This window comes from Sinocyclocheilus grahami, unplaced genomic scaffold (assembly GCF_001515645.1).
Source record: "Sinocyclocheilus grahami isolate Dianchi unplaced genomic scaffold, SAMN03320097.WGS_v1.1 scaffold55.1, whole genome shotgun sequence".
Lineage (NCBI taxonomy): Eukaryota > Metazoa > Chordata > Actinopteri > Cypriniformes > Cyprinidae > Sinocyclocheilus > Sinocyclocheilus grahami.
The window spans coordinates 4,649,000-4,666,547 of NW_015505234.1; the positions used below are offsets into that span (position 1 = coordinate 4,649,000).

Below are 17,548 nucleotides of genomic sequence, written 5' to 3' on the forward strand. Positions count from 1 at the left end.
AACACAATCAAGCCTAGAAAAAAAACCATTGAACCACCCCTTTAAAGGGGTCATAGGATGCCCATTTTCCAGAAGTTGATATGATTCTTTAGGGTCTTAATGGAAAGTATGTAACATAGTTTGGATAAAATTTCTCAATGGTAGTGTAAAAAACTAAATTTTTACCGTCAAAAACAGCTCTTTTTTTTTGCAGTTTTGTAGCTTTTTCCTTTAAATGTTAATATGCTCCTTTAAATGTTAAATGCTCTGCTGACCCCGCCCCTCTCTTCTGAGCCGCTCTTAGAGAGACTGTTTACTTTAGCTGCATTCATCGTGAAACTAGCTAAGTAGCACATTATTAGGAAAGGCAATTTGCAAAGATTCTTTAAAAAACCTTATACTCTATACTTCTTTTATTGGTGAAGCTGGATCACGAATGATTCGCGCGAACATACGAAATCCACTGCGTCTTCAGCGGCTCAGATGTCGGGAGTAAATGACGACTGCTATGTTCACTATTACATCCAACAACAGAACACCTCAATTCTAAAGCAGCTGTTCTTATTACTGTTCCACACATCCCCCCTGCCCTGCATTTCTCTCTCTCTCTCTCTGTCTCTCATTCAGCTCAGCTCCAGCAATGAACTGTTACAATTATACACTTATTTTCACATAGCTATGAGAAGCGTTAAACATGGTACAGAAACGCGCAGTTGCTAGTTGCTGTACTGTATTAAAGCTTTAATCAGGATAAAACCGTATATTAAAAGCTAACATAAGCAGTAGCATTTACAAATAACTTTGTATCTAAAAGTATGACAACAGCAAACATAAAACATAGGCCTACCATTAAAAGCCGTGCTTGCACAGGTTCTGCACGATCCTCTTCAACAATATCCTCTGCTTCTCAATCGGGCTCAAGCTGATAAGCGATATTAACGATGCCGTTGTTTACAATACACCCGGAGCACATGCCGCTGAGGTGAGGGGCGGGCCGATTAGGCACGCTCTAGAGGCGGTTTAGCCAATCACAACACACTGGGCTAGCTAACCAATCAGAACCCATCGCTTATTTCTGAGGGAGGGGCTTCATAAAACTAGGAAATGACCAGCGCGTTTCTCAGAGAAGGGACAGAGCGGTGTTGAATAAAGGTATATTATGTGAAAAATAATGCGTTTTTAAAAAAAACGAAGCATTAACACATGTTAGACTGCACCCCATAAACACAATCAAGCCTAGAAAAAAAACCATTGAACCACCCCTTTAAAGGGGTCATAGGATGCCCATTTTCCAGAAGTTGATATGATTCTTTAGGGTCTTAATGGAAAGTATGTAACATAGTTTGGATAAAATTTCTCAATGGTAGTGTAAAAAACTAAATTTTTACCGTCAAAAACAGCTCTTTTTTTTTGCAGTTTTGTAGCTTTTTCCTTTAAATGTTAATATGCTCCTTTAAATGTTAAATGCTCTGCTGACCCCGCCCCTCTCTTCCGAGCCGCTCTCAGAGAGACTGTTTACTTTAGCTGCATTCATCGTGAAACTAGCTAAGTAGCACATTATTAGGAAAGGCAATTTGCAAAGATTCTTTAAAAAACCTTATACTCTATACTTCTTTTATTGGTGAAGCTGGATCACGAATGATTCGCGCGAACATACGAAATCCACTGCGTCTTCAGCGGCTCAGATGTCGGGAGTAAATGACGACTGCTATGTTCACTATTACATCCAACAACAGAACACCTCAATCACTTGGGAATCATTCTTGTCTACATCTGCTCCGGCGGTGAAACAATGGTGGCCTGATGACAGCTCACTCAGGGCGGGTCTAAGGTAAGACATCAGTCCAGTCTGTGCTGAAACGCTACTATCAATCAAACTATCGTGGGAGGGGCCTGTTTTTGTGATGTCACACAGACAGGCATCTGAGGTCGCTCGATTTGAGAAAGGAGTAAAGATTTTAGTAGATTAAAAAAAAAACACTGGGTGGATCTTTATCACTTTAGGGTGGTTGTGTACACACACTGCCTACACACATTTCAGTTCAAACAACTTGTAAAAGTGCATGTAGCATCCTATGACCCCTTTAAAAAAAGTTAATTCTTATTAAAAAACTTTGTGAAAAAAAATCATTTATATAATGATTTAACTCATAGAAATAACAAAATGAATAGTCCTACCATTTGTATAGTATTATCATTATTGTCTATTTTTCATGGAATTCATACAGCCGTGTAATACTTGGATGTATTTGCTTACCTATTTCAAGAATACAAATATCTCAATATTTATATAATAATTTGTCATTTGATTGAAAAAAAATCATTTATATAATGATTTAACTCATAGAAATAACAAAATGAATAGTCCTACCATTTGTATAGTATTATCATTATTGTCTATTTTTCATGGAATTCATACAGCCGTGTAATACTTGGATGTATTTGCTTACCTATTTCAAGAATACAAATATCTCAATATTTATATAATAATTTGTCATTTGATTTATGACTAAAAAAATACAAAAATGTAGACAGTGAAATAAAAGTATTTTAAATACAAAATATATTTGCTGGTGTAAATTACCATGTGCATATAGAAAGTAAGATTAAATGTTGCTATGTAAATGGATAGATAGTACGATTCCTCTCATCGCTTTACATTTTCTGTTTATTATAAAGTATGTGGTATAGCGTAACTATCTGAAAACACATTTTACTTCATTCATTGCTGCTTTACAAGCCAGCTAGTTACTACAACAAATTTATCCTGAAATAAACAAACCCAAGCAGCAAGCGCAACATGCTTGACTATATGCCAATGTGATCTGACTTGACCCTGTGACAGGTGTACTTGTCAAGAACGAGCCTGTCCCTTTCGATTTCACGTCTTGTAAATGCACAGGAGACATGAGTTTCCATTCACTAGACTTTTGCGTGGCAGGAATCAAATCTTTTTTTAAGTCAAACATGTCCAAAGGAAAAAAAAGTGTAAACGCAAACACTTTGGATGATTAGACAACAATTCAACAGCAAATATCATAGATCATGATTAATAATCCACTGCAGAGGAAACATGAAATGCAGACATCATTAGCACTGACTGTTGCAAAACCCATTGTGACACTCTTCTGATTAATGTGAGTTGGCAGACATCAGCGTCAGCTTTAATCTGAAGGCGATGATAGGCTTTGAAATATGGCCAGGATATTGTAAAGTCTTTAAAACTGTGAATGCCTCATCCAGACAGATTTAATAGAACCTTCCTCCCCTGAACTGACCTAATCATGGGATTTCAAATGTGATATATAACAAAATGCAAGACAGTCATTAAATTGCATATGTCAATTTTCTGAGCATTCTTTAATAGGCTATTTGATTTAATCCTCATGTTCTGTTGAGATTAAGCTTATTGTTGTCATGTTTGGAGTATAAGTGTAAGAACAATAAAAGCAATTTGAAATTAATGTTCCTTAGAAAACAGTAAAGTTATTGAAGCCTTATGTCTCTTTTTAACAAAGCAGACATGCAATTTTTAGAAATGTGATTGATTAAAGTAACATTGTTTCTGTTTGGGCTAAATTTAACTGGGAGCATAATCACACTTAATGAAAAAAAAGTCAAGCAGCAGTTCTCAAACAAGGGACCAGGGCCTGTTAGGGGGCCTCAAGATGACTTAAAATGATTTAAAATAAGACAAAACAAGCATTAAAATAAATTACAACTAACATTATTTATTTATTTATTATTATTTATTTTAATTCAACCCCTTAACAACTTTTTTTCCCTTTATGAAACAGATGCTATTGTCTTGAAAAACATGGATATATGAGGAAGTCTCATTTTAAAAGTGTGATTTCCAGACCTGGAAAAATCATGTAAATTGCTAAAATCTCCAAGGGAATTTCTATAATGAATATACTTTTTCTAATTATGCCAAGCTGTAAGCATATTTTCAGATTGAAACTGAGTAAAAGAAAAATTATAACTATATTAGCATCCACACCAACACACGATAACATTCTGTTTATTCGTTTTGTCATTCACCGCTTTGAATGCTCGAGCTCTTCAAAGTAGGATCATTATGGTTGGCTGTCAATGTTTTTATAGTTCATCAGCTGCAAAAAAACAAACAAACAAACAAAAAAAACGTGATTACAACATGATTATATATTTTTTTTCTATATCTTTTATATTTTTTTCTATATCTTTGAGATATTAAAAACCCCTAACAAAATATGAGGGTTAAGTAGTATGCTGTACAGATACAAATAACCACTTAAAGTTGAAGGTTTTTGGAAGTGAATTACAAAAAGAACATTAATATCCTCTGCATTATCAGAACAAAGTGAATACATAAAAACTCTATCACTATTGAATGCACGTTTCCCTAGATAACTCTAAATGAAGAAAAGTCCTATAACAAGTGCACTGTTAACAGAGAGCTCTGAAGTTATGAAACCTGGAGAACATACACCACGTTTCATCTGGAGGTGTGGGTGTGACTGACTGTTAATGTAAAGCTAGACCCCAACCCACCAGCACCACCCTCTCTCACATCATCATTCACAAGAAGTGTTGCTATGACAGTAGGATATTGACGGGTGTGACAGAACTTTGATTGCAGTGTCAGCCTCCGAGCTGGGGCTTGTCATCTGTCAGGTGTGAACAAAGCTGGTAAGGAAATAAAGCTCAATAATCAGTCATTATTGTTTAATAACTCAATAAAACCAACTCTAATAATACATTTAAGTAAAAAAATACATCCAATTCATTTTATTATGCACTATATAGTAAGCAATTATATACATATTTTAATATTGTGCGTATGGCTCTCTGTTTCGTGAACGAATATTTCGGCCTTTTTTTTTTTTTGGTGTAGTGGTTCAAATTCATTACCAAGCGAGAAGAGTTGCTGACTTCGATTGTTTCTACTTAAGTGAGAACAGCAGTAAAGGTACATTTCTACAGTCCTAGTTTATGACCATAAATGTAGAATCATCTACATAGAATAACTGTTGTAACAAGAATACTTTGTCTTTTAGTCAACTATTTACCCATGCAGCTCCATTCTAACAGTACTGAAAATGAGCATTCATACAACACTGACAAGCAAATACAGGTAGCAATAACAAATAATGGAGTCTTAATGTTCTCTATTCTCACTTTGCTAACAAAAACCTGTGTGCCAGGCATATAAATGTGAATGCAAATGTAAATCTAAGAGGATATGGCTCTGACCAAATTTGACTTTTAAGAAGGCGACAAGAGAAGACAATTTGAATGGAGGAAAAAGATGTTTCCCTGCCACCACAAGTGCTGGAAGCTTTGACAGGCACTTCTCACACAGGCTGACAGCTCTGTCAATAGCCCCAGGATGGCAGGTCTGATTGACAGCTAGCAGGTGGTGGCTGAATGGAGTTGTCAGGGCAACTGTCAATCAGCAGCATTCCCATGGAAACAAGGGAGGTAACACAGCTGCCCGTGGTGATCTATTGTTTTACCAGTCAAACACATGCATAGTAGAACACTTTCATTGCAATTCTCCAGAATGAATGTAATTGCTTAACAATTTTATTGAGGATTGAAATAGGCTATATATTTAGACTAAGATGCGAAACATGCACAGTAATATAAGGAACATGGGTCCATCGCAAGCATGAAATAAGAAACAGCTCACTCTTTTCAGCTTCCTTCATACTACTAATTGCACCCGAGCAAAATCCAGGGCAGGTTTGTCATTCGAGCTTGAGTTGATATTCCCCATCTGGCTCCATTAGATGTGTTAACTACACAACTAATTGGTGTGAAATTGCCTTTAATAACTGTTGCTTGGTGATGAGTATCAGATGTTTCAATTATGGGGTGAAATGGCCACTCTGAGGCACTATGGTTTGGTATAGTTGATATGTTGAGTCTAATGATGACACATCCAGACTGAACTCAGCCACTTCGGAGAGACTCTGACCCCTAAAACGGTGGATCAGCATGAGAGACCAGCTGGACATTATAGAGCTCATGGGCCCAGCAGTGATTATTAGTGCGATCCTTATCAGTGACAGTTTCAGTAACACAGATGCCCGCTGAGACAGTGGCATAAAATAGAAGGCACCACAGTGCCTCTAGATTTATTATTTACTGGCACAGAAAATAATCTGAAAACACTGACTCATGAGTGAGAATTAAAGTGATAGTTCTTCCAAAAATGAACATTTTGTCATTATTTACTCACCCTAATGTTGATCCAAACGTGTTTGACTGTATTTCTTCTGTGGAACACAAAATGAGACATTTAGTTGAATGTTCATGTTTGTCTTTTCAGTAAAATGGATGTGAACAACAGTGAATAAAGGTTGTTAAAAATGACCAATGACAAGCAATACACTCTTAAAAATAAAGGTGCTTCAAAAGGTTCTTCAAGCGATGCCATAGAAGAACCATTTTTGGTTCCACAAAGAACCATTCAGTCAAAGGTTCTTTAAAGAACCATCTCTTTCTTACCTTTTTATAATCTGAAGAACCTTCTTTCACCACAAAGAACCTTTTGTGAAACAGAAAGGTTCTTCAGATGTTAAAGGTTCTTTATGGAACCATTTAGACAAAAGGGTTCTTCTATGGCATCGTGAAGCACCTTTATTTTTAAGAGTGTATGTGTTCAGTAGAAGAAAAAAAACCCAAACAGGTTTGGAATGTCACGATGGTGAGCAGATCTTAGTCAGGGTAGCATAATATTTAATTTTTGACAGGAATGAGGCTGTGCAAGATGGAAGTACAGTCTGTTCAATGGATTGTAGCTACTATTGTTTGACAACATACTGCACCGAGTGTGCAGCTGACGAAAAGCCTTCTTAGAAGAAAAAAAAAAAACTTTCAAAGTTATGAAAATTACCTGATTTAGGACCTTTATACAGTGTGTGCCATTATAAAGACTAGGACTATCATGCAGGATAAAAGAAGTTCACTTCCAGAATGAAAATTCTGTCATGATTTACCTTCCACTTGTTCCAAAGCTGAATGAGTTTCTTTCTTCTGTTGAACACAAAAGATGATATTTTGAAAAAATGTTGGTATCCGAACAGTTGATGGGCACCATTGACTTCCATAGTATCTTTTCCCCTACTATTGATGTCAATGGTGCCCATCAACTGTTCGGATACTAACATCTTTCAATATATCTTCTTTAGTGTTCAACAGAACAAAGGAACTCAAACAGGTTTGGAACAAGTGGAGGGTGAGTAAATGATGACAGAATTTTCATTCTGGAAGTGAACTACTACTTTAAAATTCAATATGGCGTCTAACCTGATTAAGGTTTATGGTAAGATAATTTGTATCTTCTGAGTGTACTATTTCTTTAAAGCCTGCTGTATAAGATTCTATGTGAAATATCTCTCATGACTTTCAGAGTTTTTCGCAACAGCCCTGCTAAATGACATCAAAAATCAACTCTAAGCCATTTTAAGCATGAAGATCATGGTTGAAATTTTTTTTATTTGAGGTGATCATTCAGTCTTTCCAGACAGAAATTAATTGAATGGACTAAGCTGTGTTCAGCCCAGCTGCTGACTCAGAACCTGTCCACATCCAAATGTCAATGTGCTGATGGATAAGTCTGCAGTCAAACACAAATGACTGATACCGGTGCAAACAAAGGCATTGATGGAGCCAGTCCTCCTCAGAAATACTCCATCCTTGCCTTTAAATGCCAGAAGTAATAATGAAGCACTCTTGAGTCATCTTGTTTTTGGATTATTCTGACACATTTGTTTCCAAGAAGGCTGAACTACGTTTCTTGAATGCCACATTGTGAACCTTGTAAACGACTGTAGAGATGTGCCCGTGATTGATTTATTGTGAGATACTGCATCATTCAACACAAATATATAATTGCCTTCGATTACATTAATAACTCAAAGACATGCTGCCATATATATGTTGGCCCAAAGTTTACATTCAAAATAATTTATTGAATTATTTAATTCTAAATATTTTATAACATTTAAAAAGAATGCTTATATAAAAACACCAAATCTTACAAGCCTAAACATTTTTTTGTTGGTAATATTTGAAGCCCAAGATTCAGCTGCTAAATGTCTATAGTTTTTTCCCCCTCTCCATAGGCATCAACTTGTTTTGGCTTTGATTTTTAAAGATAAAAAAGTTAAAGGCTTTAGTGCCCTCTAAAGGTTCTGACTGAACACCACCACAATGACAAAGGAGTTGCTTCATCAGTAAAACCGCCACTTGTTTCATGCACAAAAATAAATGCACAAATGAACGTCCTGTGTAGAACCGAAACCAAATGAATAATGTCCTAATGACCAATTAAAACACTTATACAGTCAAAATCATTTATTGTTTCTCCTTTTCAGTTACCACAACATTTTTCCGGCAGTCACAAAAAAAGCTGATGTACAAAGCCAAAACTCTGTAAACAAGATAAAAAAAGAGATGAGAGAATCTGAGACTAAGTTCAGAAATTATATATATATATTTTTTTTTATGCTGACAGAAATTGGCAGCTATTTCATGACCAACATAGGTCAAAGTTGCACATAAACGTCATGAATTAACAAAATGAGAATTAACTTTGATAAAGCATTTTCCCAAAAAAATCCACATCATAGACCACATCACAACAATGACAGTAGTCATGATGTCACTAGCACTACTATATTGTTTGTCTTGAAAACATTTTAGGATTTAATTTTTTTCCCATTCTATTTTTAACTATTATTTATCTATACTAAAACACACAAAAGATACCAAAATGTGCAGCATTTTCCTAAATTAAAGGGTTTGATCATACACACAAAAAGAAAATTCTGTCATCATTTAATCAATCTCATGAAGATCCAAACCTGTATGACTTTCTTCTGTGAAACAACGATTTCCAACTTCCTTCAAAATAACTTCCTGTTCCACAGAAGAAAAAACATCATACAGCAAAGACAAGAGGTGAGTAAATGATGACAGTTTTAATTTTCTGGTGAACTATCCTTTTAAACAAACCATCTGGCATATAAAAAAGCTAATTGTAGAGAAATCATTTATCATCTCTATTAATTACTCTTACAGAGCAAATAAAATATCCAGGGTGCATGTAACAAAAACCAGATAGATGACAGTATAGAAGTAGTGTGGAGGACAGAGGAAGAGGACAGCTAGTGAGAAAGTCAGACTATAGGAGTTACTGTTGTACAAAACCGAATTTAAAAGTTGTGTTGATGAGATGAACTCATGTCTGATGCAACCGTGTAGCTTTAAACTTGGACATCCTCTTGGGTGGCTCCTGAAGAGCTTCGGGGCCCACCTCCTCCAGCTTTCTCTCGGGGATTGTGGGTAAGGCAGGAGGGGCGATGGTCAGGTGTGGGATGGAGCAAGGCAGGGGATCCTTTTCAATCACTGTGCCTGTAAAAGCCTAAAACACAAAAAGACATTTAATGAGAATATTGTTTCTGAGCAAGACATATTAAAAAAACAATGCATTTAATATCATTTCTGGACTGGTAAAGAAATAAAAATACTTTGTCACAAGATATATAAACAATAAAAGTTTACAGTTTTTGACTGCTGCTTTTCCATGTGAAACTTGCTGACATGATGCTGGGGCTTCCAGTCTATTCTGTGTAGTTGCTAGGGCATTTCTATGGTGTTGCTGCAGTATTTTGAGTGGTTTTTAAAATCACGTTGCACTACAGTGAATAGATCATTCACAATAAGATCAATAACATGCAATTAGAATATAGATTGGGTGAATTTCCATTTCATGCAGACTTTAACCAACAGCAACAAGTCTTCTGTACCTCAAAGCGTCCGTTAGTGCGGGGGCTCGTTCCAGTGGGGCTTTCCTCCTCTGTAATGCCATCGCTGGTATCACTGTGTGTGGCGTCATCATGGCTCCACGAGCGTCCAAAAGCCGCACGGCGCTCTTCAAAGTCAGCTGTGCTGCTTTCGCTGGTGTCGCTGCACACGCTGTTCTCACGGCTGCGGGACTTCAAAATGGACTTGCGTGGTATCGGCTCTCCATTCACCAAATCCACAAACACCCTACAAACAAACACTGCGTTGAAACTGAACCGATAAAAAACAAACATGATTTGTTTTAATACAGCAATAAAAATAGATTATGTTTCCCATTAGGCTGTTACCTATAAATGTCTGCTGGGCTTGTGATCTTGTAACTTTCATGAGGAGAAAGGCCGTTACTTTTGCCACTTTTTTTTTTCCGCTTGGCTTGTGCCTTTTGTTCATTTCTTTCGCTGAATTTTAGAGTGGTGTTCTTTCCTGTATTTATCCTGACCTTCACAGGGAAAAAGGACAATGGAAAGAAAGAATTATGCAAATCGTTTTATTTTCAAGACACACAGGAGAAAGTAATTCAATGCAAAAAAAAAAAAAGGTTAATATACACTACTGTTCAAAAGTTTGGGGTCGGTAAGATTATTATTATTTTTTTATGATTTTGAAAGAAGCTTCTTAGGTTTACCAAGGCTGATTTATTTTTTTTATTTCATCAACAATACAGTACAAACAGTAAAATGTGAAATATCATTACAATTTAAAATAATTCTGTTCTGCTTTCAAATATTTTAAAATGTAATTTATTCCTGTAATAACAACACTGAATTTTCAGCATCATTACTCCAGTCTTCAGTGTCACATGATCCTTCAGAAATCATTCTAATATGCTGATTTGCTGCTCAAGAAACATTTCTTATTATCAATGTTGAAAACAGTGCTGCTGTTTAATATTTTTTGTGGAAACAAAGGGGTCGTTCACATGTCACACCTAGCTTTCTCCTTCATTTCCAAAGTGCTTGGGACCTGCCGTTGCTAAGCATGTTTTATAATCGCTGCGACGCAGACGCGCCTGGAAAAAAACCAGCGTGTCGCGACCGCATCGCTCTCTATTTGTGTGTGCTTGCCGCATGTCTACATTTGAAATAATGAACTTGAGCACGCAAAATTCTTTGATGAATAAAAAATGTCAAAAGAGCAGCATTTATTTGATCTTCGTCTTATGTAGGACTATCTAAAAGGGGTTTATGTAGCACTCGACTAACCTTTTTGAATTCCGCAGTATGAGAAAAATAGATAGTTGGAAGACCATTGCCTGATTCCTCATCACAATCTTCCTCCTCCTCATCCTCAGGGTGTGAGCCATTAGTGCCGTTCATCTGACTTGTGATAGATGATGGTACCCAGCCATTTTCCTTCTGATGGCCATTAACTTGGACACTGCTGCCACCTTCTGCTTCCTTCTCTTCCTCTGAGGAGGAAGTGGTGTCTTCTCCATTAGTGTCTGTGCTGTCCAATCTAGTAGAACGGGGGAAAAAATAGAACAAATCTATAAGCACACTATTAAAAAGTTTGTGCAACAGCTACTTTTTCTTTATGTATATTGCACTTTCAGTTTACCTAAAGATGTATGCATATGTGGTATGATAAACGGGGTTTCAACACTTTTAGATCAATCAATTTCCCATGACCTTTCTGTAAAGTTTGTGATTACCGGATAAGATTACTGGGATTTTTCTTTTAAAAATATAATTGGGATATCTGGGGTTGATTTCCATTTTAATGCTATGCGCCAATACTTTATTTTAAACACTGGAGAAACATCACCTTGTGTCACATAGGAAACAATTATTAGCTAGTATCATTTGCGCACTTATACATTGCTGTTCAAAAGTTTTAAGGTTGGTAAAACTTATTGTTTCTGAAAGAAGCCTCTCTTGCTCACCTTGGATGCATTTACTTGATTTAAAAAATACAGTAAAACCAATAAAAGTGTGAAATATGATTACCATTGAAAATAACGGTTTTCTTTTTTAATATATTTTAGGTCACACTTTATTTTTAAAGTCTAATTCTCGCAATTAACAACGACTTTTCCCTAAACAAACTCCTAATTGGCTGCTTAGTAATAGTTAGTATGGTAGTTAAGTTTAGGTATTGGGGATGTAGAATATGGTCATGCAGAATATGTGCTTTATAAGCACTAATAAACAGCCAATATGTTAATAATACGCATGCTATTAAGCAACTAGTTAACATCAGTTAACTGGTCTATATACTAAAGTGTTACCATTTTAAAATGTCAGTTATTCCTGTGATATTAAAGTTTAATTTTCAGTAACCATTACTCCAGTCTTCAGTGTCACGTGATCCTTCAGAAATCACTAATAGGTTGTTTTGGTGCTCAAGACACATTTCTTATGACTATCAATGTTGAAAACATTTGTGCTGCTTGATATTTTTTGTGGAAATTCAATATTTTACCGGTATCTCTCATCTTGAAGTTCCTCCTCACGCTCTAGTTCATCAAGTCGGGCCCACAGCTCCTCCTCTGACAGCAGCCCTGTCGTTCTCTCTTCATCACCTTCTTTCTTCTCTGTGTCCTCTTCCAGCTCCGACAAATACTCCTGCTTCGGTTTAGAATTGGGTTTGTGGGCCAAACGTTTTCCTGTGGAAGCACAATAGGGAGTAAATTATCAACAGAAGATAAAACAACCTGATAACACAAAAGCTAACCTGAAAAACTAGAATTACCTTTGGTAAATTCTTCCTCATTTATTACCTCTTCTCTAATGTCTACAAAATCTTCAGTATCCTGTTAATAAAAAGAGCAGACATGATTGTTTCTTCCAGAGAAGAAAACATCAGTATAAGGTTTCCATATAATGTCACATGGCAATGAGGTCATGGTTCGGACACTTACACCAGCCAGTTTTTCCAGATCATCTGTAAAGTCGGCTTTATTCTGAAAGTTCTTCATCACTTTCTGTAAGTCATCTAGCGCATTTTTGACATCTGGAAAAATAACATATATCAGGTCAAGCTGTATGGATTTTTCCAAACTGGTCAATGGAAAATATTAATAGAATAGAAATGAACTCACGTTTCTTTCTGTGTTCCACAAGAGTGTCGGCTTGTTTGGCAGAACACTTTGCAAACCAGTTATCCCCGAGGAGCACCGTTAACTCATTAGTGTGAACTAGCTTTCCAGGCATGAAAGCCAAGGGACCAAATGGTACCTATCATGTTGAAAAAACATCCAAATGATGAGCAAAATCAAGCCTTAAAGTAATAGTGACACTTTCACTTTCAAATCTGACAAGTAAAGGCCTGTTCACTCCGAGCATGATAACTATCATGACAACTACACATCTACCACAGCAACACACATTAGGTTCTGTTATTATAAACATGCACTGCAATTAAGTTGCCTGTCACTTTAAATGCTCAAGCTCTGATTGGCTGTTAATGTTTTTATCATTCATCAGCTAGAAAATGTTCAAAGTGATTCCAACGATATTGTTCCTCTATGTCACTATCGTTATAGTTGTGGTGTGAACTTTCCTAGTCTCATAGAATAACAAAGATTATTAAAACTTTACGGTTATAGCTATTGTCCTTGACGTAAACAGGTCTTAAAGGGGTCATCAGACGCAAGTTGATTCTTTAGGGTCTTAATGAAAAGTCTGTAACATAGTTTGGTTAAAATTTTTCAATGGTAGTGTAAAAAACACATTTTTTTTTACCCTGTCAAAAAGTTTTTTGTTTTGTAGCATTGTCCTTTAAATGTTAATGAGCTGTGCTGACCCCGCCCCTCTCTTTCAAGCCGCTCTCTGAGGGACTGTTTACTTTAGACGCATTCATCGTGAAACTTGCTAATTAGCACATTATTTAAAAAAAAACGTATACTCACTTCTTCTGTAGGTGAAGCTAGATCACGAATGATTCGCACGAACATAAACACATTTATGTAGATCGTGGGGGCGCATTCTCTTCAGAAACAAACGTAATCCACTGCGTCTTCAGCGGCTCAGATGTCGGGAGTAAATGACTACTGTTATGTTCATTATTACATCCAACAACAGAACACCTCAATCACTTAGGAGTCATTCTTGTCTACATCTGCTCCAGCGGTGAAACAATGGCGGACTGATGACAGTCACTCAGGGCGGGTCTAAAGTAAGACGCCACTTACTTTAGACGCCACGCTACTGTCAATCAAACTATCGTGGGAGGGGCCTGTCTGTGTGACATCACACAGACAGGCATCTGAGATCGGCTCGACTTGAGAAAGGGGTAAAGATTTTAGTAGATTAAAAAAAAAAGAACTGGGTAGATTTTTATCATTATAGGGTGGTTGCATTTCAGTTCAAACAACTTGTAAAAGTGCATGTAGCATCGGATAACCCCTTTAAAATAGGCTAAAACTGTGTGAATAATACTCTGTTGATAACTTAATATTTTGTTGCTCAGGCAGAGAAAATGTTTGTGTATCTAGATGTGAAGATTAATTTGGGTGCATTAGTAATTTGAAAAGTGACACCATACCATAATATCATAAGACAACTTGTCAGGCAAAGTCCTGAGGCGGTCTTGAAGAAATTCATAGTCTTTTTCCACTTTATTCCTGTCAGTCACAGAGAAAAATGAATCTTCTAAAAGGAAATTGTTTGTTTGTTGACACACAAGCTCTATTTTCGTCCTACCTACTGAAAATCTTTTTAAAATACTGAAAAGGAATATAACAAAAGCCTGTCAAATCTTGTCATAACCATCAACATCTATCTAGCGATTCACAGTATAAATAGCATTTCCATTCCAAATTTAAACATTCAACAACCAATAACCAACCAATGACAAACTAACATGCAACAATGAATGATAATAACGTTATGCATGTCAGAGAGCTGTTAAATTGCACAAGGACACTCACCAGTGCTCAATTTGACTTCTGCAATCTTTCACCACCTGTTGTGGAAACAGTGACAATTTGTCATTTCATTACCGCTGAGATTCCCAAAATGCCACAGACAGCCAGTGACAATCACTGCTAAACGATCTGTATTATTCTGGTAATGTGAATTGGCCATTATAGAGAGAGAGTGAATGACAGTCCTGAAAGTTTCTAATGAGATGTAGAGAGAAGGTATCCTGTAATGCATATTTATGGAGAGAGAGCAAGTGCAAACCGATGTATTTATGGCAATGTGAAAAATAGTCTGTAGACTCAGACACATTTACTTGTATAAACATATGATGTTTCCTATTACAGTAATAATAATGAGATTGTTTTGGCATTACGACAATTAACATTTCAAGGTTAATGTGCTTGAATGTCATGAAAATAATGTCAGTTCAAATCATCTTAATGCTAATAAAAATAGGCTTACTTTTATTTTTGCAAAATATAATTTAAAAGTTAGATTCTTTTTCTGCTTTTCAATTGTTGTTTTCATATTGGCATGCAATATGACAGAGGTTTGTCTTTTAAGAGATTCACCCACCAATAAAACAATATAAAGCATGTCTAACAACATGCACTATGTGTTTTGTTTGTCTTATTTTCTCTTTTAAAAGACATGTGGCTTAGAGTAGTGCAACACAGAAGTTTCCAGATCTTCCAAAGAAAAAGCCACCAGTTTTGGAGACTGTAAAGAAAGCAGTACAAATGTAGCTTTCATATCTGGCCATCTAAGGTTTATCCTCCAGTGTCAACACATCGGTAATATACAGTTTCTTTGCCTTTCACCTACTCAAGTCACTCAAAATACCATGCAAATATAAATAGGCCAGTTAACCCTTACCTTCACATAGAGTCATTTCACAGCATGTAAACTTCCTACTGTAACAGTACAGTAAGCTTTTGCTTGCTGTATGCATTTTGGCAACGTGGACAACATGTGCTAGAATAAAGATCGTTTGCTAGCTATACATAAAGAATTTACTGTTAACATTACTGAGGCACATTGCATATAAATATGTACATGCTTTTTATTGCAATGTATCAGAAACACGCATGACTTTTGCTGCCGCTTGGCTCTGGGCATCACCTTCAGTTTGATCTTCAGCAAAGCTTTCCTTCGGACCTGGACTTTTGAGTGGTCCTCCCTGCCTTGCATCCTCATTATTCCCCATGTTTGACCGTGAGGTCTCTTTCTGTAAAGGCTTGCTTAGATCAGCCTCTTTTGGTTGCATATAAGAAGAGTGAGGTGGTGAACAAGACGTGGATGTCACGCGAGAAGCATCTGTCTGCTCTGTGTACAGATCCAGCTCAGTGTCCATGCCACCTGTCAGGATGGCATCTGAAACACTAGCAGCATCTGCCTTTCTCTTGGTGTACTCTAGTGCTACCTGAAAACTGTGGCCCGCCTGCCTCTCCTTAACTAGCTGTAGAACCCACTCCACACCTCTGTCCACCGAGCCCAAGGCCGAAAGTAGCAGCTGGCACTCCATCCGGGCAGTGAAGAAGCCACATGCAAGGCTGAGTAAGAAATCAGTAGGAACGAGTTTGGAGTTCAGCGCCAACTCCTCTTCTTCTTTAGGACTTGAGGCCTGGTATCCAAGCAAACCAAACAGCTCTTTAGCCTGCTGAAGTGTTAGTGCAGGTTTGATCGAATGAGTGAACATACCTGAAAACATCTGGCGAGAAGGAAGAGACTATTTAAAGGTGGTGAAAACAAACAAACAAATGTCAAAGAGACTGTTAAAAATCTAGCTCTATAGGTGGAGCACCAGTATTTCCACATACCTTCACCAGTCTGTACTCTCTTCTCCAGGGGTAGACGTAGAGGTTTAAAGCAGCGAGCTCCAACACTTCAAAGGCCTTGGTAAGTTTTTCAAGCCCCATTTGGCCAGTTTCAGAGGGAAATGCGTAGAGAGATTTTTCCATCACTGCCAGTGAATCTAATCCATGCAGATGATGTATCTTCTGGGCATTGCCATTGTGAAGGAGCATCTTGACGTCCTTACAAAGTTCCTCATTCCTGCACACCAAACATTGATCCCCCTTTTCAATTTGTCTCTCCAAGTTAGTCTGGTACCTATTAATGTGGCCATCTTCTGTCTTGTAATACGCAGAATTCATCCTAGAAGAAAGAATATTGGACGTTTATTTATTGTCAACCAAATTATAATCATTAAACATGTCAATAATCACAACAGATATACAGAAACAATATAGCAAGTTTATATTTTGCATAACCACCATGTATAGTCGGGTGAAGACAACAAAAAACTATACAAAATGTAATTTAAAGATGACATTTCAGTTCAATCTTAACAGTGATTGAATATATGTAAAAATGTAAACTATTAAAAACCATCTACAATACTACTTCTAGATCAACAGACTAAAGTGAAAGTGAAGCTCGAAAACACAGTTCCATCAGATTACCTGAAACCACCGTCTTACACAATTCATTAAATTCAGATTTTTAAAAGTATATTAAATGTATAGCACATTGTTGAACAATAAATGGCATAAACTACGCTAAATGCTTAAAGATTACGCATCATGCCTTTCCAAACCAAAACCACAGCCACTGACTCGTTAAATTCAAATCAACAAAGCTCTTGACACACGACTAACGCCGTTCACACTAGACTGTATCGAATCAACTAAACTAAATTCATTACTTGATCGACGATCAACGTCCAACTAAAACCTGCTTTGAAGAGCGTCGCTGTTTCCCAGTGCAGAAACTTTCTTGACATCACTTCCGTATTCGGCTCACGTGAAGATTTTTAGGGTTGCAGTGTCGTCAAACCTTAC

At 36.8% G+C, this 17,548-nt stretch overlaps 2 protein-coding genes across 2 annotated transcripts; both read right to left on the bottom strand.

The window, feature by feature from the left end:
* Positions 1–8,071: 8,071 nt before the first annotated feature.
* Positions 8,072–15,782, bottom strand: LOC107583840 (unconventional prefoldin RPB5 interactor 1-like). Its single transcript, XM_016270189.1, has 10 exons — positions 14,711–15,782; positions 14,326–14,404; positions 12,881–13,016; positions 12,701–12,792; positions 12,532–12,592; positions 12,262–12,445; positions 11,043–11,295; positions 10,128–10,279; positions 9,783–10,026; positions 8,072–9,397 (listed from the first exon to the last, which is right to left on the bottom strand). Exons 2-10 carry the CDS (start codon positions 14,326–14,328, stop codon positions 9,215–9,217), a joined length of 1,308 nt encoding a protein of 435 aa, XP_016125675.1. The 5' UTR covers positions 14,329–14,404; positions 14,711–15,782; the 3' UTR covers positions 8,072–9,214.
* LOC107583897 (spermatogenesis-associated protein 2-like protein) lies at positions 15,769–16,998 on the bottom strand. The gene is made up of 3 exons (XM_016270250.1): positions 16,979–16,998; positions 16,526–16,862; positions 15,769–16,416 (listed from the first exon to the last, which is right to left on the bottom strand). Exons 2-3 carry the CDS (start codon positions 16,859–16,861, stop codon positions 15,769–15,771), a joined length of 984 nt encoding a protein of 327 aa, XP_016125736.1. The 5' UTR covers position 16,862; positions 16,979–16,998.
* Between the last annotated feature and the right edge of the window lie 550 nt (positions 16,999–17,548).

Excerpts from the sequence above, each read along its gene's own strand:
- LOC107583897 (XM_016270250.1), bottom strand. The coding sequence starts at position 16,861 with ATGAATTCTGCGTATTACAAGACAGAAGATGGCCACATTAATAGGTAC. Across the intron at positions 16,417-16,525 it reads GAGAGTACAGACTGGTGAAG|ATGTTTTCAGGTATGTTCAC; the intron begins GTATGTGGAAAT and ends CCTTCTCGCCAG.
- LOC107583840 (XM_016270189.1), bottom strand. Across the intron at positions 11,296-12,261 it reads CTTCAAGATGAGAGATACCG|ATTGGACAGCACAGACACTA; the intron begins GTAAAATATTGA and ends CCGTTCTACTAG. Across the intron at positions 10,280-11,042 it reads ATACTGCGGAATTCAAAAAG|GTCAGGATAAATACAGGAAA; the intron begins GTTAGTCGAGTG and ends TTCCCTGTGAAG.